Here is a 23,081-nt window from a genome sequence, read left to right on the forward strand (position 1 = left end):
TATTAACTTATATCAAAAGCAATAGGTCTTTCAAAAGCATTCGATAAGTTACTGCGTTAAAACAAAATGTATCTATTATAAAATGTTGCTAGTCTTTTGGAAGTCGTAAGAATTTGTAAGTGAAAGTGTGTATAAACGGATACGATCAGATGCTTATAATATACTTTGCGGAAATATATTTCCATGATTAGAGATAAGCTTAGTATAGCACACGGTTCAAAACCGCATATATTTCCATGACTAAAGATAAGCTTAGTATAGCACACGGTTCAAAACCGCATACGGTTTCAGTCCATGGATGGCCTATAAGAACCTCCACCCATTACGTACTACGGCCAGTCGCTGCAACTCAACGCAACTGCAGGTGGGTGGACTAACCACCAGACGTTTTTGGTACACAATGATTGTTACTTACCCTCATGCGACTTTATGCGTACATTACCTCAGCTTATTACTTTCGCAGCGCTCTCCCTGCTTCCTCTTCATACCCAGACAGTACAATATGATCAACGTGGAAAAAAAATTGCTGTTTTTTTCATCAAAAACTATGTTTCATTATTTTTAAAATCAAACACTATTTAACTAATTAATTCTTGACATAAACTATGTGATACTTTTTGTTTATATCATACAATATCATCGAAGTATTTCAACCCTTATTCTTTCGCGGCGCTTCGAGTAAAGGGTTCAGCCCATCAGAGGCTATCACTATGTGGGGGGGTGGAGGCGCGCAGGCCCTCGCAGATAACGGGGGTTCGAACGGGGCGACGGGAGGCAACCCTGACGGCTAATTATTTGATGCCTTATGATATACACAGATGCGTAGATAGGCATTATATATTCGGTACCTTTGGAAGACATTGATAGCCAATAATAAAAGTAAATAATAACTTGCCATCTTCATTATGTATTATTGGTCATTAAATCTTTACTATTAACAAAATTTACATGTATATCTGTGATTTCAAAATATTTGACCTTCATCATCATCAGCCTGAATATATCCACTGCTGAATGAAGGGCTCTCTAAGCTGATTCCACTTCTCTCGGTCATGTGCGTTGCGTTGCCACGTACTTCGGCAGAACTTTATCATTTCATCCATCCAGCGGCCTCTAGGTCTACCTTGCGGACGTTTTGTACCTCTTGGGTACCACTGGATGACTAGATTGTCCCTTCTTTGAGCTATGTGTCCAGCCCATTTACATTTGAGGCCTTTAGTGAACTATATTACATCGCAAACCTTTGTCTGTTTCCTTATCCACTCATTCCTCTTTTTGATTTTTTGTGTTATGCCCAGCATGCACCTCTCCATACCACGTTCTGTTTACTATATACTATATACATACCTATAAATATTTAGGTATATATTCTGACCATCTGTCTATTTGTTACGTTATAACTCAAAAACTATCGGACCAATATTAACTAAACTTGCACACCGTATAGACTTAATCATTGGCACGTTCACTGGTTTCAGTAAAGTTTCATTTAAATATGAAAGTTTCGAAGTTTTTCATCTATGCATAACTTCCGTCGGTGATTGTTGCCATTCACAAAACACATGTAACTTAATATACTGCCGGACATAGCGACGGTGAGACATTTTTGATAGAAAAAACATATGCTTGTCGCGTGTAACAAATTTCACTCGACATGGGGCGCAGTATAATAACAGAATGTCACAACGTGCGTATATTATACATAAACTGGTTTTTAATTCATTTCGGATAGCCGCCTGCTGTCTACTGTCCGCGTATGGCTTCGTCTGTGCGGACGTAAGAGAGTTGCAACATTGCGCTCGGTTTTAATTTTTGACCATTTCTTAGTCAAGACGATTTTCAATGTGCGACGCGTCTAAGCTTAGACTATAGATACATCTAGACGCCACCCATTGCATTGTTAAATGAAGCTGCGTGCCGTGCGTTTGGTTTGTGAGCGAGCGAACGCATTCGTACACAAGGGTCTAATCTTACTTCGGTAAATTCACATCTCGATTTGTTTAAATCTTGGTTATACAGAAAGGATTTGGTTCCATTTTTGAAATTACGTGTAGTTGTCTAAATAATGTATTAAATTAAATGCTAAAAAACTGCAAAAATAACATTTACGATTGTTGTCCAAACTGTTTTGAACATCTGCTAAGCTTCGATGATATCTCTCAATCCCTCCATTGACGTCCGAAATTTTATTTTTCCTACAGACATCGCAGAATTTAAATACCCGCCTACAGATTATATTTCCCAGTCATTTTTCTGAGGGAAAAATCTCCATACGCAACCCCCCTCCTCCATCGTCCATTTATCCCTTACACACACACGCGCGAGCAATTGATCTAATGTAAACACACACAAGTGAACAAATAAAGACACATGCACAATAATTCTCGACGATGGGGTGGAGCTGTGGACGTGGCATTATAATATACCTCGTCAAATTAAAAACCAAGACGCTTCGTTAAGGTCTAAAATGAAGAATTTGGGGTACGTTTTCTATGTACGTCTAAACAATTTGAAAACTTTAAAAGAAAATAATATATACGGGTGCCGTTTAGGTACCTACGTTTAATTGATGTATACATCCAATCTATATAATATTTGCCAGACGTGGGCAAATGCTCTCTTCGTTGAGTTAAGTGCGGCTCCCAATATATCTTGATAAAAATATAGATATTTTCTTTGTCAATTATGTATTTTCACGAGTTTTCCTTTCTAAATGTTGTAAGTGACAAGGTGCGCGTATATAAATGCAACTCTCAAAGACATGCATCGGTATATATGTATTTTTTATACTTTATATAGCAATTAAGATTTGTGGCTCTTTATATATATGAAAATCCAGAATGTGGCTCTCGTTGACCTCATGTATGCCCATCCCTGGTATAATATAATATTGTTAAGTATTTCATTTAATACATTATTGGTTCTGGTGTGTTTAGTGGAAGCCAGTTGCAAACAAATTTTGAAAATAGCCGATATACTGGATAATTTGTTAGCTTATGTTAGGTTAGTTCAGGTTATCATTGGCTATGAAAATTACCGCTGTTCCTGTCTGGCTTCCAGTAAACAGATTTTTTTTATAAAATCTCAATAATTCTCTAAAAGTGAAAAAATACTTAGAAAACTTATTAAAATATTTTCATACTTCTTTATGAGATATAAATCCAAAATTATATGATTTTTACTGATTGCTAGCGACACTCATTTGTTTTTTTTTTAAATATACACACAGTTCAATAAATTATATATTGGAATTACACGTTACTATACAATTATTATTAAGTTATTTAATGAAATAATTTAATATATTTTCCATTAGTTATTCATTCATCTAATATGGAAGATAATTAATAATTTTATTATTTTAATTATTTAAGCTTTAAGACATTTTTTATTTTGTTATGACTACTTTCTCTTCATATCTATTAGACTTTTATATCAAATTTAACATAAAAATATCAAATTGAGTAAATGAATATTGTTTCTATTAAGGCTCGACTCCACCCTATTCAACCCCTATGGTCGAAGATATCCGCACAAAAAGGGTAAATACTTATCTCTACTTATTTTCGTTTATTTATTTATTCAAATGTCTGGCTCATTTTTGCTCGAAATTATTGGGAAGGAAATTCAGGTCGGAAACAAAGATTTTTATTGTCCAGGCTTTTTTTTAAACATTATTTATACACGATAAATATTTGTTGGCCATAACTGAATTAACCTAAGTATTAATAACTATTAAGTCTGACTTTATTTCTATGTCTTTATTATATTCTATCTTTACACTATGATAAAAGTTGCATAATTAACTCCGATTTATAACTTCACTCATTTTCCATTGCGTTATTTGGCAAGTTCAACAAAATAATTTAAATTATATTATATGGATACCTACATTTATAAATATAAACACGTGCAGTCAACTGGTGAATCTAATGGCGAAGAGTGGAGGTAGGCTGTGGAAATCCGACATTAATACTACACACTTCAATCATACTTATTTGTTTTCAAAAATCAATTATAATATTATATTACGTAAATAATATTATTCTCTATAAATATCTAAAATTATGACATTATATGATAGAAAATTTTAAATATTTTATAAATGAAAGAATATTTTTATCTTTTACGATTTGGTTTAGGCAGCACATTAAAAACTAGTACCTAAATTAGTTCAATGAAAACAAATAAATAAGACTGACAAAGTGCGCTTTATTTTTTTCGGATATCCACAGCCTACCTCTACTGTTATGGTTTAGTCTAGGCAGGGTTTAAATTAATTAAAAAAAAAACTAACCAATACTATCTGCAATTATTTGTATCGCTCAATTTGACGAACTTTAGTATGCACTATTTTTTGCCAAATATCCACAGCCAACATCCACCCTTCGCAACCAGGTGAATTTCAGTTGACTAAATCCTTTTCGATTAAAAGAAACCAGTCTTTATCATTAAATTATTTGTGGATTTATATGATATTTGTACCTATATATTGAACACCTATGGCATATGCATTTTCACCGAGAGTTGTCTGTTTGTGAGAATGAATTAATTGCGCAAATCTGTTTACATTCAGTACCTACCTACATAAGTATTATTTGACTGACATTAAAATATAATTTTATAATAATTGCCTGAATTGTTGATCATTTCATTTTGCTATTTGAATTTGGAATAAGTTAATAATATCATTGTTAAAGCAAATTTTTCAATTCCAATAGATATCATGGCATTCGATTTTTATGAAACCTCGAAATAACGATGTTAACCTAATTTACAAATAGTATTTTAATTATGTAGTGTTATTAGTTTAAAATTGTACTAGCAAATATCTAAGTTTAAACTGTGAAAAAACAAGAGCTTATATTAAATCAAACTATACTAAAATAATGTTGTGTGAATGATTATACCGTTGGATATATAGCTACTCAATGTAATGAGGCATCCACTACGTAAAATAAATAAATACAATCCTTTTTGAACCCTTGGCACCTAATTGAAGAGAACCACAATGATCAGGGGGGTTGTTTAAAAAACCCTTTCACGCATTTTCAGATAAACCTTAATGTAACGCACCTTTACGGATTTTATTAGGCAACCCTTATATTTTAAATTGTGTTTTTACGTTTACCTACCGATCAATTTTTATTTACAATGCTTGGAGAAATAAACGCATTTTTTTTTTAATAATCAGTCACAATTAACCGCTCTATGATTCTTCCAGGACACAATTAACTCATCTCAGTCTTGTGATAGCATTGTCACATGTTGTCAAGGTTTCTGAACTTTTTATGTTGTCAATCCGGCGAATGTTAGCCTTCTCGCACACCAAAACTCGACTCGTCTGCAACGTTTCGAATACGTCGATGTAACGTCATCGTTATTCACAAAATACACGTTGCCAATAATGGAGCTCCGCACATTGGTCGAATGCAACTTTTTAGTTTGAAAAATTACATCTACTATCAACAAATCGCATGTGTTTCGAGCTGCGAGTCGAAGACGCCAGAATGCATACACACCTACGAATTGGTCATTCCTATACTGGCTCGCCGATCACCGCATCCAAATGTATATACGTTTCGAGAGTTTACGCGCGACTGTCGCTTGGTAGATGTGCGCGGTCTTCATATGCAACACCGGAGCGACGTTCCTGGAAGGTTTTATTTATGGCTGTGCGGCAGATAAGGCGAGTTAAGATGTGAGAGCCGGCTTAAGTTTCGTACATAAACGACATCACACTATTTTTTGTATTCCCTCTCCTATCCCCACCGTGACCCTTCGAACCTCCCCTAACACCATCGCCATAAATAATCACATATAACCTTAGGTCGTGATGATTTCTGTTAAACGTGTACATTTAAATTCTGTTGGTTATTTTCTGCACTTACCTATAATTTTATCTCTTTCCTGTTGGATATTAAACAATACACATACTAAATAATATTATCGTGGCCATTCTATTATGCTCTACCTGAATATATATATATATTTATTACCAAAGTAAGACCTATATTTTACAACGTTTTTATTAGCTCGTATTCTTGTTTGTCCGGTGGTTGTTTGTCCAATATAAATCTTGCAATCGATTTTTAACTAACTTCCCGACTAGCTAGACATTTGAAACTTTTAGAATATATCACGATGCCAATGCATTCTTTTAATACTTTTAGCCATCTTTAAGCAGAATTGAATTCATTTTCAGTTAATTCTGTTTTGTATGGAAAGTTATTTCAGAAAAATCCGTAAAAAGTAAGACTATTATTGGTTGCTAAGAGGGTGGTCCTAGCAACTAAATTATTAATATACACGTGCGTTACTATGGAAATCAAAATGAAATGTCAAAATGACATTTCAGTATTCTACATTTGTTTTTTTTATTATTTACTTCATATCAAGTTCAAATTTGAGCATATTGAGCATAATAATTCAACAGAAAATTTAAAAACGTTGTAAGTATATAAAAAGTTCTTTTTTTCTTGTAATTATTTCCATCAAGTATCTACATAATTATTAATTGTAACCTCTTTCAATTTCTCAACGTCATCTGTCGAGAAAATTTAAAAAGCGAAAGTCGATCCACCGATAAAACAGGTATCTATAGAATCATTATCGACCACCCATGAAAACCTCCACCCCCCACTTTCTCATAAAATTCCGCTACTTCCAGTTTTAATCGGGACGGTGCTCGGGAACACGGGCATTAATTATACCTGTCCATCTTATGAAGAGACGAGACTGAGAGCCATTCGCGTCCAAATTAAAAGGCATCTTTGCTGGAAAGTTTTGCGAAACTTTTGGATTTGTATCGGGTAAATGGACCCACCCGCCTCCCCTTACTCTTGCAATTTTCGTTCTATAGAATTTCAGGGGCTTCGAAAGTCTGATTTGATAAAACTTTCTCGTATTTTCAACGAACGCGACTTTTAAAATAAAAATATTCATCTCAACAGAACCATTGTTTTGTTTCATCAAATATGCACCATTTCTACTTGCCAACGCAAAATATGAAACATGTAAGTTTGTAGTAAATTAAATCAATAATTCAAAACAATAAAGCAATTATCGAATACCTACTTAAATATTCGAAAGGTACCAATGTACAAAAGCCTACCCATCAGATTTCTAGCCACTACACAATGAAAACTATCAGCCTCCACTTTTGACCACAGATAACTATTGTAAAAATAAGAAATAGTTAATTAAAAATTATTAGCAAGTTCGAGTAAGTTACAAAATAAAATATTGGAGAGATCCGTAACGTCGGTTTGTAATTAAAGTAGGAAGTACCTACTTTGATTTAATAAACAACAACCGATTGCTAATAGTAGCTTGATTTGGAAGAGCGCTGATGAGCAGGTATTATAAAGGCCAATAGTTAAAAATTTGTCGTAATTAGTATGTCACCTAGTAGTATAGTAGACAATGCGCACGGGGCGTAAACCCAACAGATGCCGGTTCGATTCCTGCCGGGTGTCTTACTTTTTTCAAAAAGATTTTTGATAAAATATTTTCTCAGATATTTTGAAAATTATGTACATACCTAATATTATGTCCAATAATTGGAATTGTGCATTCTTAAATCCTGTGAATCATTCGTTGAATAAAAGAAATAGTTAATTAAAAATGCATATTTAGTCAATAACTACGAATTAAATATTGTTTTAATTAGTGGTCTGAACAATTTTATCGACGATTTTCACCGAGCCATTTGTTTTCGTGGGGCTAATTTGTTTCCTAATCATGTAACTAGAAACTTTTACAACATTATTTTCAACACTGTATTACCGTGATTGTCTATAATCAAAAGTGGAGGTTGATAGTTTTCATTGTGCAACCGCCAGAATTTGACGGGTAGGTTTTCGTACATTAGAGCCCCAAAGTATTAATTATTACCCACTTCACGGTTATGTATATTTTGTATTTTAACTTTGACCCAAAACAATAATAAACATGTTTTTGTGTCTCCTGTAAAATTTGATTTGTCTGAATTATATCCCTTTTCCTTTCTACAGTCGATATGTTATTTTACTTATGTCGATAGTTTCTGAAATAATATAAAAATAAATTGTATACAAACTCATAATTGTTCGGGTAGTTATAATAATGTTTTACCGCCCCTGTCTTTGTAGCACCCCTCGCGAGGCTTATTAACCCCATCTGTAAGATCAAAAGTATCGAAAAGTTTCTGTATTTAACACTTCTAGGGACGGATCATTTTGTTAAGCCGAAACTTCGACAAAAAGGTCGAATAACGGGAAAAATTCCCAACAGAAAAGAGGTGTTTAATATCTTTACAACAGCAATCAATGTTTTGTCACTCTTGGCTTGGGAGGACCTTTTTGAATTTTATTTAGCACGATTTTATTATATTAGAGTAAAAAAACATTAAATAATATGTTTAGTTTCATAACAAAGAGGTGGGACATTTTCTTAATTTGATGTTAGTTGTTATTAGACTCTTTTGTCCACAATTCCATTGAATAGTCATATATTATTTACATAAAAGGGAACTGTCTCTTGGTCATTATCAGAGAACTGAAATACTCAACGGGTAAGGAGAAGCAGGCAACCGATCTCGAGTAAGAAATAATACGGGATAAATTTAAGCACGTATCAAGCATATGTCATACGTCGAATACTGACAACTGTTCTCGGTTTATGCATTGACAGTCATTTAATATTTGTGTATTATACACACTATTGTATGTCTATAATGAGTGGTTCATTTTCGTACATTCAAAACCCTGTGTCAAAATTTACTGTATCGGAATTATATGTATTAATCTGTTCTGTGGTCATTATTCTTTCGAAAATAATAATAACGTATTGATATTTGGCAACGTGGTTTGCCATATTTTGTTTATGCATTAATATGCATGATAAACTTAAGTTTTTTATTTTTTGTTCCCCTGGCTGTTCATTTTTGTCATGGAACCGTAATTAAGAGCGTACATGAGTGAAACGGCAAATAATTTTCAACAGTATATGGAAAGAAATTTCGCAATCGGAGACTGACAGTCGAGGTGTGAGCACTTCAATTTGTTTTGTGATGGCGTCGGAGGAATATATTCTTAAATCGAGTAAAGATAACTAAAAAACGTTCCGCATGTACTTGAAAAAGAAAACATGTCAATGAATATACTATTATCATTTCGAATATAATAATAAACATAACATTAAAAGGACGAATATTGAATTTTTATGACAAATTATATTCCGTTCGGCTCGCGTCATTTGCACAATCCGCGCATCGCCTAGTCACGATCTTTTTAGACCATGCCTCAGCTGAAGTATAGCCTTAAGTTATAAATACAAAACAACGCGTATTTTTTTCATCTTGGTTCTATAGAGATGACCGTTTAGTATACAGTTATGTTTTTCCGATAAGAAAGTTCACGGCGAACTGTGCTACAGTGAAATATAATACGTACAATCTACATGTAACCGTAGAGTGCACACTCTGGAGTTGGCATGTTGAAAATTAGCCCCCTTTCATATAAACTATTCATTACAATTTACATAGTAGCATAACAACAAATTAATGTTAATTTTCGTTACGATTGCAATTAAATTTATCTCGCATTTGGAGTGTTAAGGCATTAATTTATTTATCGACAAAGACTGATTCCTCGGCCTATTTTATTTGACTTCGGCATCTTCGACAGATAAAGTTTTTCGAAGCTTTTGATGTGATAATCCAGAAATGAACATCTCTCCCCGGTACAGACTTAATTGGCAGCCGATGCTAAACGAAGATCACATCAAATGATCGCGAACGGAAATGCTTACAATGTGATTCACAATAAAATATTAAATTCGCGGTTCTATTTTGGAAAGGGGATATTGGACTGTCTGAAAATATACCATTAACACGTGGTGCTTAGCAAAAATGTCATTAACTATTATTAGGTAGGTACCTCTGAAAATGTTTAACTGTCATTTTTAATGGAAAGTCAGTAAATTAATATTAATTCAGACGTTTTTTTAGCACAAACTATTCTTAGAATTAGATTAGTTTTCACACCATCATTAACAACGTGAGTTAAATAATCTCTTTGAGCTGATTCCATTCTTCTTGATCCTGTGCGTTACGTTACCTAATACTTCCAGAGAACTTGACCATTTTGCTAATCTAACGACCTTAGGACGTATTTTCCGGACGTATTTTACCTCTAGATTGTCTTTTCTTCGAACAATGTGGCATGCACATTTTTATTTAAAATTTAAACCGCACTGTTACATCGCATTCGCTTTTTTGTTATCTTATCCAATTTTATTAGATACCACATACATTACCTCAGTCGTGAAGGGTGGAGGTAGGCTGTGGAAATCCGACGTAAACAATGCAAACTAAACTTTGTCAGTCATACTTGTTTGTTTTCATTGAACTAATAATACTAATTGCAGATGGTATTCTATTAGTTTTTTTAAATTCAATTAAACCCTGCCAAATGCAAACCATAATTATTGATATTAGATTAAACAAGTTTGTGTAATAATATAATAAGATATTATCTAAAATATGCCATTAAATCGTACATAATTTTAGATATTTATTAGATAGATGAATTTTTTATCGATTATGGTTTGATTCGACAGAGTTTAATCGAATTTCAATGAAATAAAAACAATATCACTGACAAAGTGTGGATTATTTTTGTCGAATCTTCACAGCCTACCTTTACTAAATTATGGTTTGGTTTCGGCAAGACTTAATTTAAATTTAAAAACTAACCAATACCATCTGTAATTTGTATTCTTAGTTAAATGAAAACAATTAATTATAACTGACAAAGTTTAGTGTTTACTATGTATGTCGAATCTCCGCAGCCTTCCTACATACTTAATTATAACGTTCGTGGCTTTTTTCTTAAATATTTGTATAAGTACTTCTTCTTCTTGGTCGTGCACTCATGGCTGAGGATCGTGACCACATTTAAATTTCGCCATACTTTGAGCGACCAATACTTTCCATCCTTCTCGATCTTCCACGTCTCTCAGGGCAGAATGGATGGTGCCCCCAGTCAGCTCTTTCACTTGGTCGCTCCATCGCGCAGACGCTCTGCTTCGCCTTCCCTGGAGGCTACCCAAAACTACCATTCTCTCCAGGTTGTCCGGTCCGCGCCTGACAATATGTCCAAAAAACTGCAGAATTCTTCTCAGACATATCGTCGAGAGCCGTTCCTTTATCTTCAGTCTCTGGATGATTGACTGGTTCGTCCTGTGCTCCGTCCAAGAAATGCGAAGCATTCGGCATCAATTGCCTTCCGTTCTCTTGCCTTCAGGGTCCACGACTCGACTCCGTATAGAAATATCGAGAACACTAATGTTTGCACAAGCATCATTTTTGTGGCAATCGAAATTCCCCGATCCTTCCATATAGTGGTAAGGCGTGTCATCGCATTTTTTGCAATCTGTGTGCGCCTTCTTATTTCCGCTTCGCATCCGCCCTTTCCACTGATGGTCGATCCAAGATATACAAACTCGTCGACTATTTCGAGGTTTTGGAGTGTACTTGGTGTTGGTAGAAGGTTGGCCTAAGTACTTTAAATTCTGTATAATTAATATTCTTTTATGACTAAGTGAACGAACCCTGTCTTGATCTTTAGTAAATTATATACATGTACTAAATAAGTGCCTAATTACTATATTATGTAAGTATATTTAGGTTGTATTCTAATTAATACCCTATTGATTCAATTTTAAGAGTTAAATTCCTTTGGAATAATTACAAATTGTCTACTATTGTTTCCACTATGATGCATTACATAGATATTTGATATGTATTTATCCAAAAGCCTAGATACACCCATTCCTTTGGTAAACAAATGAGAAAATCCCTCCTTGCGACGCGGTGCTCTGCATGAATAATAGATTTTTCGATTAACAGTCTTTTGACTGCACCTTAATCACACAACAACACTGCGGCCAATCTTTCGCAGGGCGTGTTTACGCCGTCCTCATTAAATATGCAACGACTCATTTAAAGAATCCCGCACTTACGTACGTACGATGTTGGGTGTTTGGATATTTATTGGGATGAGGTGAAGCCTTGTGTATAGTAACTTAATAACAGATTAAAGATGCCTATATAACGGTAATTATCGATTATTTTTACTCAAATTTAAATTTATACAAACGCATTACCTGCTCAAAGAAACAAACCTCATATATTAAGACGTCACTATACTTTACTTCAATATACCACACTCTCACCTATTGGCATTGTATGTAAGGTGCCGGCCTTTCATCCAGGGACGCCGGGTTCGATCCTGGTGAGATCACATGCAATTTTCTCTCTGGTCTGAAGTCTGGGTATTTGTAATTGTTTCACTTCTATTACTAACTACACTACTGTTATTTGGACCTCGTGGCCCGTTGTCATGTGAAAAAAGAAGTAGATATAAATAACTATGTAACTATATAGATACGATTTTCTCAAGCCTGTATGTTTCTGTGATTATTTCACTAGATACTTTAATCATGTCTCCCAAAAAAAGGTGAGGGGGCTGACAGAGCTCTAGCCTGGGCATCGGCGCTATCTCATTTGAGGGGCTTTAACATTACAAACCAACAACTTCAAGTGGATTTATTAAAAAATACAAAAAAAATGATAAAAATACACTGAATATTCTTAATTTTACCTATAATACTATTCACTGTACCATTAATCCTAGCATAGGTAGGGGGCCCGACAAAGATCCTGGCTTGGGGGGCCGTTTCAGGATGTGAGGGCCATGACAGTAATAATTAATTATTCCTCCCTGTATTTTTTTGTTTTATAATTTGCATATTATTTAGTTTTACTTCATATCATTAATATAAGCACACTTATATTATTGTCCACCCGATTAAAAGAATTTCCAGTGTTTCCACTCAATACTTAAATTCTGGATTCCCAAAAATAACATTCAATATTCTCATATTATTGTATGCATAAAAGCCAGAAAATACAGCGTACAGTTTGATAGCATGCCTTCGTAATAATCGAGAGCTGGAGAAACAGGAGTAGTGATAATTGGCTCTAATACTAAATGCAAGCTAATAACGATGTCTGGATAGACAATAGTGAACGGGAGATGGGGGTTAATAGCGCCCCTGCAAGATGGCGATGCAAAAGGGTTGAAACGTATTTTGATTTTAGATTTAAGTTATCGCCAGGTGATGCGGTATTATGTATAAGTATTTTTAAATTATTTGATTATCCAACCGCTTAATTTTACTCTATCTTAAAAACCTAAACAAATCCATTAATTAAAATGTTGTTTGCTTGGTTTAACTCCTTTATAATTGTTTGCAAACGATGTTATTGATAATACATACATATATATAAATAATTTGATCACCTCAGTAAAATATGTAGCTATCAAATTAGCACTAAATCGTCATAGCAACCATTTATTTTTAGCCATATTTCACACATATGCGATACTAATTTAACACATTAATAACACGCTTAAAGTTGTGATTATTTATTATGCTGCACGTCGCGTACTATCTCGTGACGTCACAGTAAGCTGCCGCTACGGAAAAATGGTGTAATGTTTAAAATGTTATCAGACTGATGCTCCCATCCCGTAGCACATTTGAACTTTTAAGCTTAAACGACCATTGTCAGTTAGAAAAATCTGCCGAAATCACCAGAACAACATTGAGGTCATCTCACGTTGTACCGCACTGCATCGACACCAGCATGACTCAATGAACGTTTTTTTATCATTTTCTACATGCCTACACATTTTCGACTCATGTCAAAATTGCTTGTTTTTTTGTTCTTAGCGATTGGCAGTATGTATTTTCTATAATAATGTTGTCTATTATCTATGGTCTGCAGGTTGGGTTCTGTACAAAATATTATTTAATTTACAGAGACTCGTTACTAGGTTCCTCAATCATTGAATTTACAGAGATCGTGTTCGTTAAAAATATTCTGCAAAATTATGAAACCATAGACTAAATTTGTCAGCAAACAGCGTGACAGTGCGCGACATGCATCTCAATATAATCACAACTTTAGGACAGTAATGTCTCTTTTTAATATTTTATTCAGATATTAAAATTTCTTATGTTTTAGAACGTATACCTACACTAAATGAAGTATTGGACAAATATAAAAGTAATTCTGAATTTGTCGTTTTAACTAAATTTCATTTTATCTGCTCCCCAATTCGGTGTCATTATTTTACTTTTACTAAATATAAAGTCGAATTTACCCACATCACACATTGCCCCGCTCTCCCGATGTAGCTAACTCCTCTCTTTACCGTTGTACAGTTTTACTTATCGAATCGCAATACTGTCCTTCCATCGTCCTTAGGCGGGAGCGAGAAGGCAACAATGCAGCACGGGCATTGGCAGTAGCACAAGCGAGAGAGTAACAGCCCTTTTCCGCTTTCTACAGTTTTCCCATAGACGTTTTGTATCTCTTAATTCTACGTCGTGTCAGATGCCATGAAGAGAACAGGGGGAGATGTGGGTAAAACAGGCCCGGGGTTTTTTTATAAATATTTTAGTTTAAAATAAAAATAGGTTAACCCTCAAATTAACATAAAAAATCGCTGCTATTGAGTCACTACAATATGAATGGCTAAAATTAGCATATAATTTGTAGCGTTCATTTAGTGATATTATCAGGATTTTTTAAACATAGTTTTTTTAATTAATACGTAAATATTATTTCTTATAACTTTTCTAAATGATTTGTCTCTAGAATCCAACTCCGAATATTTTTTTATAAATTCAACACGTGTCATGCACGTACATAATATTATTGTATAAATCCTAGTGCACTGACTGTACAAAATTAATGTTTGGTTATAATTTAAGCTTAAAAGTTAGCAATAAAAACTGTTTGTACCGGAAACTAGAATATAACTAAATGCAATAAAAAATATCTGTGTCTATATTAATTTCTATCATTTAGAGAGAAAATAGGTACAGGTCGGTTTACGGGAAGCTAGGCGAGAACCGCCCTAATTTTCGTAGTCGATTTTGGCAATATTCTTGAATAATTCAAGAATGAAACCTAACATAACCTAACCTAACTTAACTTAACCTAATCTAACATAACAAATAATCTAGTATATCGGCTATTTTCAAAATTTGTTTGACGCTGGCTTCCCTTAAACCGACAAGAACCAAAAAATATCTTACCCTACCCTACCAACCACGTGCACATACCAATGAAAATTATTAAATTTCTCTTTTGAATTTTATTACTACCTACTCAATTCTGAATAGCACATTAGGGATGCGTCTACATAAAGTACCTAAAAAATATTTACTTACCATTATATTACAATTAAAATTACTACTCTTTTTTATGTATTAATTAGTTACTTATGTCATGTAATTATAATTATATATATCTACATACTATGTAGAGCTTTGCAAGATAAAATAATATAATTTTTTGATGGCCTTTTTTATGCCCAAAAACATTGTCTCTCTAATCCAGCCCTGTTCAGGAGTTCGAAAGAGAAAGACACGACGAAGAGAGAAATTAAACGAGTATGCATAAGTGTGTGTCTGTATGCATATACTATGTAGTAGTGTGTGTGCATAGACTTTTAATTCACTTAAACAATTATAGCTTTAGTTTTAATCCGATCAAACGTATTCGAGAATGGATTGCAACAGTGTGTGAGCAGGTATGTGTGGACAGATGGATGTGTGTGTTATTGTCTTAGTACGTGTACTTAGTGCATCAAGGAGGTTCAAGTCGAAAGAGAAGTTTATTATTTTTTTTAATTGTATGGTTAAAAAATTAGAATAAAATAATCATAATACTTATGACAAATATTATACTAATATCGCATGTATACATTATCTATTTACACTAAATAGATTGAAAAAAATCTTAAAATTCACATATTACACACATTTTGTACATCCATAGATAGAATCAGCGACGATTTTCTATGACGCAAATGACGCAGCCTTCAAACGGTTTAAATCAGTCATAAAACTATTTATTTATACGAAAATCTGGAAAATATGTGTATTTATATTTATTATTATTTATTTATTATTTGTATTTATTATCTAAATTTAGCTGGCGATTTAAAAAAAATGTGGAAGTAAAGTGGGAAAAATGACTTACCCATCATTTTTGTTGATTTTTCTTTAATCAACTTAAAAAATAATATCAGATTAGGAATATAAAAATCAAATTATTAATTATCATGCACTTCACGGTCTATTTTGTATTTTAACTTTTACCGAAAACCATAACAAAAACGTTTTTGTGCCTCCTGTAAAATTTGATTTGTGTGGATTACGTCTTTTTTTCTTTCTACAGTCGATATGTAAGTATATAGTAAAGGTAATTAAAAAATAATTTAACTTGATTCTCACTCATTCGTCTCATTGTGCGGCGTACAAATCAGTTGCGAACAGAATAACGAAACAGCATTGTATCTACGTTTGGATTTATTTGCTTATTGTATAGTTCTAACCACTGCAACTGAGTGATATCCGGTTAAAAATACCATTAATCATAACAACAATTTAGCTAAGTTAATAAATAATTATAAATAATACGATTTAACGTATTAACGGGTTTAACGATAGATATCCTCAAAAAAGCAGGAAAGGATGCAAATGAAGTACTTGCACAATTGTTCACAGCCTGCATATGCAAAGAGGATGTCCCAGAGGTATGGAAAAATGCCAGCATTGTCATTCTTCACAAAAAAGGTGACAGAGAAGACCTAGCAAATTATCGTCCAATAAGTCTACTCCCTATTCTCTACAAGACGTTCACAAAAATTCTCTCAAACCGTCTGCAAAATGTACTAGACGAGAACCAACCGAGAGAACAAGCCGGATTTAGAGGAGGATACAGCACTATGGACCATATCCAAGTCGTCAGAGAAATCATAGAGCGGTACCAGGAATACAAACTGCCACTATGCATGGGTTTTATAGACTATGAGAAGGCGTTTGATTCGATAAAGAAATGTTCAATACTCGACGCACTCAGAAAACAAGGAATCCCTGGACGCTATATAAATATTTTCAATAATATATACAGTAGCGCAACAGCATCTGTAAATCTCCATAAACCATCGCGCAGATTTCCTATCAGCAAAGGAGTCCGACAAGGTGATACAATCTCACCTAAACTATTTACAGCTACCCTTGAAGACTTATTCAGGCAACTTGACTGGAATGACAAAGGGATCCCCATAAATGGAGAATACCTGAGTCATCTGCGCTTTGCCGATGACATAGTAATTTTCTCGCAAGACTCAGAAGACCTCCAAAGCAGAATGCAGGAACTCGCTGAAGTAAGCAACAAAGTAGGTTTGAAAATAAATGTAACAAAGACGAAAGTCATGTTCAACTGCTTTGCAGGCCAAAAAGAGATCCTCATCAATGGCACTCAGCTCGAACAGGTGAAAAGCTACATCTATCTGGGACAACAAGTATCTATAGATGGATGTATATTTGATGAAATTGTTCGCAGAGTAAAGCTAGGCTGGAGTGCTTTTGGCCGCCTGAATAATGTCTTCAAAAGTGACCTTCCACTGTGCCTAAAGCGCAAAGTGTTCAACCAGTGTGTGCTTCCCGTGATGACATATGCGTGTGAAACATGGGCCCTAAGTAAAAGAGAGATCCAGAAACTTAGAGTAGCACAACGTGGTATGGAGAGGTGCATGCTGGGCATAACGCGAAAGGACAAAAAGAGGAATGAGTGGATAAGGAAGCAGACAAGGGTTTGCGATGTAATAAAGTTTATTAAAAGCCTTAAATGGAGATGGGCTGGACACATAGCTCGAAGAAGAGACAATCGTTGGACAAATCTAGTCATCCAGTGGTATCCAAGAAGTACAAAACGTCCACAAGGTAGACCTAGAGGCCGCTGGATCAATGAAATGATAAAGTTCTGCGGAAGTACGTGGCAACGCAATGCACAGGACCGAGAGAAGTGGAAGCAACTTGAAGAGGCCTTCATCCAGCAGTGGATAGATTCAGGCTGATGATGATGATGATGATGATAATAGAGAGACTGCAATACTGCCCTTCTAAGGAAGAAGGCAGTAACTGACTCTCACACACTTACGAGATAAATGACATGTGTTTTTTCTGAAAATTTAATACTGTGAATTAATAAAAAACGGTGGTAATTTTTATTAGTAGGATGTTAAAATAGAAACAATGCAATAATAAACAATAAACAGTTTCTGCAATAAATAAGTGGAATTACTGCCTTTTTGTTAAAAAAATCTATCATTTTATAAGATTTTTTTTTCTATTTTTTCGCTAAGGATTTTAACGGTATCTTTAACAGAATATATAGCTTTCAAAATTACATAGCGGATGGCATTAATAACTCAATTTCACAAATTTTGCCAGTTAATGCCTTCTTCCTTGGAAGGGCAGAATAGATAAAAACATGGAAAAATATATCACATATTAAACTAACAATAAATATTTAAAACGTATATTAATTCTACATTTTCCGAGTGTTTCGGGTGAAAAACTCACCACCTTGACAATTAGCACCCCAGAATTTAAAAACATAATAATATAAGCATTTATTAATTGAGTTAGCATTTACTTGGTAGAATTCCATTTTACAAGAAATGAAAATATAATTAATATTAAATTCTACAGGTTTCTATTAAATTCTACAGGTAAAACCTGTAGAATTTAATATTAATTATATTTTCATTTCTTATAAGCATTTATAGTTTGTGAATGCAAAAGTTAAATAATATTTGATAATATATTTTTTTAGTTACTTAGTTCTTTTTTGCTAATCATTCACCTTTTACAATTACTCCTAGATACGGTAGTACAGTGGCACATTGGTCTTCTGTTTCAGCCAAAGGAGCTTTGTCTCGCGACGATAATTTGTCTGTTATTTAACTGACGATGTAGTGACATAGAATAAATACCACACATGCACAGTAATGAAGTAACCACTCTATGCATGGTGAAATAATATAAATGATTCCAATATATATATCAGTGGCGAAGGGTGGAAGTAGGCTGGTAATACCCGACATAAATAGTGCACACTAGACGTTGTCAGTCACACATAATCTGTTTTCATTGAAATAAGACTAAAATTTGCAGATGGTGTAGGTTAGTTTTTTAAATTCTCACTGACACATTCTCACAGTATCACTGGCAAAGTTTGGTGTACACTTTTTATGTCGAATGTTAACAGCCTACCGCTACCCTTCGCCATTGCTATTATATAATAAGTGAAAAAAATCCAACTAACGTTTGGAGGACTTCGTGTGTTGATGTCCAAAGTGTTCTGAGTCTTTCGACACCTGGATAAATTTTAATCATCGTATATCATTTCACTATAACTAAATCCGGAGCATAGGTCGATGGAATACAGTGTAAATTTTAGAGATTGTATGTTAGGAATAACTAAAACAGTAGGCAGAACAATGTATCGATTTTCGAAATTGGAAAAATTTTCATGGCAAACTATATAATAGTATTTTTGTAGGTATAAAAATAATCCATGTGTTTATTTAACTCGTAATGTATGTAATATTCTTCATAAGTCTTCAGTCTAGTGTTGCCAACTGTTAATCACAAAAGTATGCCAGATGTGGTAAGAAAATAGAGATAGATGGCAGAAAAAAAATGAAAATGAAAATATTCCGTATTTTACAACTAATAAAATAAGTTGGAAAATTAAAAAAATATGCAGATAAGCATCATTTTGTATTTAATATTAATTTTATTAATGTGGCACAAAAGACCACTACGTTGATTTTCAATCAAATCTTCTAATTGTATTACGAAAACTTTTAAGCTGTTTACGGTGTCAAAAAATGCTTGTTGTAACGTCAATTTTGATCTTAGTAAACATTAGTACCTAAATAAATTGTTAAACTATAATATTTTATCAAACCAATTCGAAACTACAAATTCCACAGTTAAAATTTTCAATTTCACTAAATTGGGTAGTCTGAGGTTAAACATGCCACCGTAGTAAGTATTATTATTATTCAAATGCAAGTGAAGCAAGCCTTGTCTATGAATTCACAGCGTATATATAAAATTACCTTAATGAGTTCGTTTTCCATTGATATCGTACCTCGTAGAAATATTATGGTCGTCCACAGATGGATTTATGCCGGCGAATGGAATGTTTGTTTTTTGCTTTTGTAGACATGTAGATAATATGTATTTATTTAGCCATGTTTTAGAGAGACATTTACAGTATTAAAATTAATTGTATGTGATAAATTTGCTTGTTTTTTGAAGTCCACATAAAAAAATACGTTTGTATATTAGACCGCGCTATGAATTATAACTTAAAATCCTTTTTATTTTTACCAAATCGAGCTTCAATATTGGTACCATACTTAAATAATATTTCATATAAATAAGATTTCAAGTATGTATACAAATTCATATTTAAAAAAAAATCGTTTTTTTTAAATAAATATAAAAAATATTAAAACTATTAATTAGTCAAAAATCTCTTTGCGTCAGCATAAAAAACTTAATAAACTAAATTTTAATAATACATATGACCATAAAATATCTTTAATAATAAGATGGGGTCCTGTGAAAAATTCACATTTTCTAACAATTTAACTTTGACTTAAAATAAAAAAATATTTTTCTTTTAATTTTTTTTGATAGATATTTATTAATTAATACAGTTGAAATTGTAAATTATCAAAAAAATGTCTGGATTTGCAAGTTTCGTATTTTTCCGCTAGGTGCTAAAGACATTGACTCAGGGGATTAATTTATTAACAATACTTGCAATAATGCAATTTTTTATTATTAACTTAATAATATAAAATATCATAAAGCAGTAGACTAAAGCAGTAGTGTGAAGATACCACCTACTATTAATTGAGTTAGCATTTACTTGGTAGAATTCCATTTTACAAGAAATGAAAATATAATTAATATTAAATTCTGCAGGTTTTCAAAAAGGTTTGTCGATAGCTAGTTCGGTTATAACACCATTATCAAGACTACTACTACCACTATTAGTCTTGATAATGGTGTGACAACCGAAATAGATATCGACAAACCTTTTTAAAAACCTGTAGAATTTAATATTAATTATATTTTCATTTCTTGTACCACCTACTGTTAAATATGTTGAAGAAAAAATAATTAAATACAATTTACAAATTATTAGTTTAGTTCCGTGTAACCAAGTTTTCTCCACCACCTGTAGACTAAAATAATATACACATTACACCTTCAAATAGAACGCCTTCTAGCTATGAAAATGTAGATAGGTAGATAATATTATCATCGATGCTCTAAGTAAGTAGAATTCATTAGCAAATTACAAACGAGATGAACTAAAGTTGCGAAATTCAATCTGGTATAATTATTACCTTCATATTGTTCGGGGATGATATTGGTTGAGTGAGGGTGGTTTTCGGAAGGTGAAATATACCTTTTCTATTAGTTTATAAACGCCGCAATTCAATGTTGTGACTAACAGGGATGTTTTGTAGTAAATTACGACAAATTTATCTAAATAAAAATCACATATACTTATCAGCAAATAACAAATGAATTTATTCAAAACATCATTTTAGGATTAGTAATACATGTCTCAGGAATTTAGAAACAGGGGTTAAAATAAAAACTAAAATTAACACATGAGGTGATATAGTAGTGATATTAATATGTTGAGTAAATAAACAAATGCCATATCGAAATATCTTTTACTTAAATCCACAAAAAATGGTGTTAATATTTTATAATGTACATAAATATAAAAAAGGTTTACAGTTAGCGCTTTTATTTCTTGGATATAGGTAAAACCCTTGACGTTTGTAGTATTTTTTTTATCTTGTTAGATAGAACATTATAAAACCTAAAGTATCTGGAATAGGTATCAAACCCTTATAATAAATTTACTAACATAATTTTATTCAGTGGCATTATGCTTTACGGAATATGGATAGGGAATTCCTGCAAATTTCACAAATTTTTGTTGTTGTTACAGATACTCTGTAAATCAATGACAAATTCAATTGAAAGCACCATCATTCACTTCAATAAGACAATAACATCATATCAATCCAATACACTCTATATCTGAGCGAATTATATCAGAATTAGTTACTAAAATCAGCCCTTGCAACACCTGTTACCCCATTTCCCATTCGCCCCGAATACCCACCCCATACCATTTCAGGAATACTAATTTGAAAGTTTTTACTTAATCAAAAGCTGAAATAAAGCCAGTCAGGCGAAAATGACTTATTCCTAATTTGTATTTAAGAGACATCGATTTTCAAGGCAGCAAAATGAGATGACTCGTTAGTGGGATTGAATATCTCCTGCAACTTTATGTTTGCCTGATACTTTTTGTACATAGAAATCGATTAACAATATGAAAAATAATCAAAAATACATATATTTATTAAATTAATTATACACTTATATTTAAAATATACCTATTTATATATATATATATATATATATATCTATTCAACTTCTTTTGTGTCCATATAAATATGTACGATGTTAAAAGTCAGTTTTCGACATGTAGTATTTTGATTTTTTGCAAACCCTCCTTTTTTTAAATGGCTTCAAGCTCATTTTATCGGTAACATGTAAATTATACGTATTATATTTCACCGTAGCACAATTCGCCGAGAGCTTTCTTATCCTAAAGAGATGACCATATACAATACGCCATACGGTCATTTCTATGGCGCGAGATGAAGAAAAATATGCGTTGTTCGTGGAGCATTGCAGACAATAATGTTCCAATTTTATTTGATCCTAACCTAACCTAACAAATAATCCAGTATATCGGCTATTTTCAAAATTTATTTGCCGCTGGCTTCCTGTAAGTAAACCGACAAGAAGCGTGTTTGGTACAAGTCAGTTATGGGAAGCCCGCGGCAAACACATTTTTAAAATACCCGATATACTGGATTATTTATTAGGTTGGGTTAGTTTAGGTTAGGTTATGTTAGGTTAGGTTAGGTTTTCATTCTTGAATTCATGAATTTTGCCCAAAATCAACTATCACAATTAACGCGGTTCCCGCCTGGCTTCCACATAACCGACTTGTACGGCATGTTTTATTTAGACATGTATTTTATCTC

At 33.1% G+C, this 23,081-nt stretch overlaps 1 protein-coding gene across 10 annotated transcripts in view; it reads left to right on the forward strand.

Moving 5' to 3' along the window:
* ct (homeobox protein, cut) overlaps positions 1-23,081 on the forward strand; it is a 411,674-nt gene that overhangs the window by 162,807 nt on the left and 225,786 nt on the right. The window contains exon 3 of one of the 10 annotated variants that reach the window (XM_085950763.1): positions 3,490-3,542. The exons of the other annotated variants lie outside the window; for them this stretch is intronic. Coding sequence (XP_085806889.1) covers positions 3,516-3,542 — 27 coding nt within the window. The 5' untranslated portion in view covers positions 3,490-3,515. The remainder of the gene's footprint in view (positions 1-3,489; positions 3,543-23,081) is intronic. 10 annotated transcript variants of the gene reach the window in all.

This window comes from Rhyacophila brunnea, unplaced genomic scaffold, assembly GCF_057557595.1.
Source record: "Rhyacophila brunnea isolate RB1 unplaced genomic scaffold, BYU_Rbru_1.0 scaffold_23, whole genome shotgun sequence".
In the NCBI taxonomy this organism is placed as follows: Eukaryota; Metazoa; Arthropoda; class Insecta; order Trichoptera; family Rhyacophilidae; genus Rhyacophila; species Rhyacophila brunnea.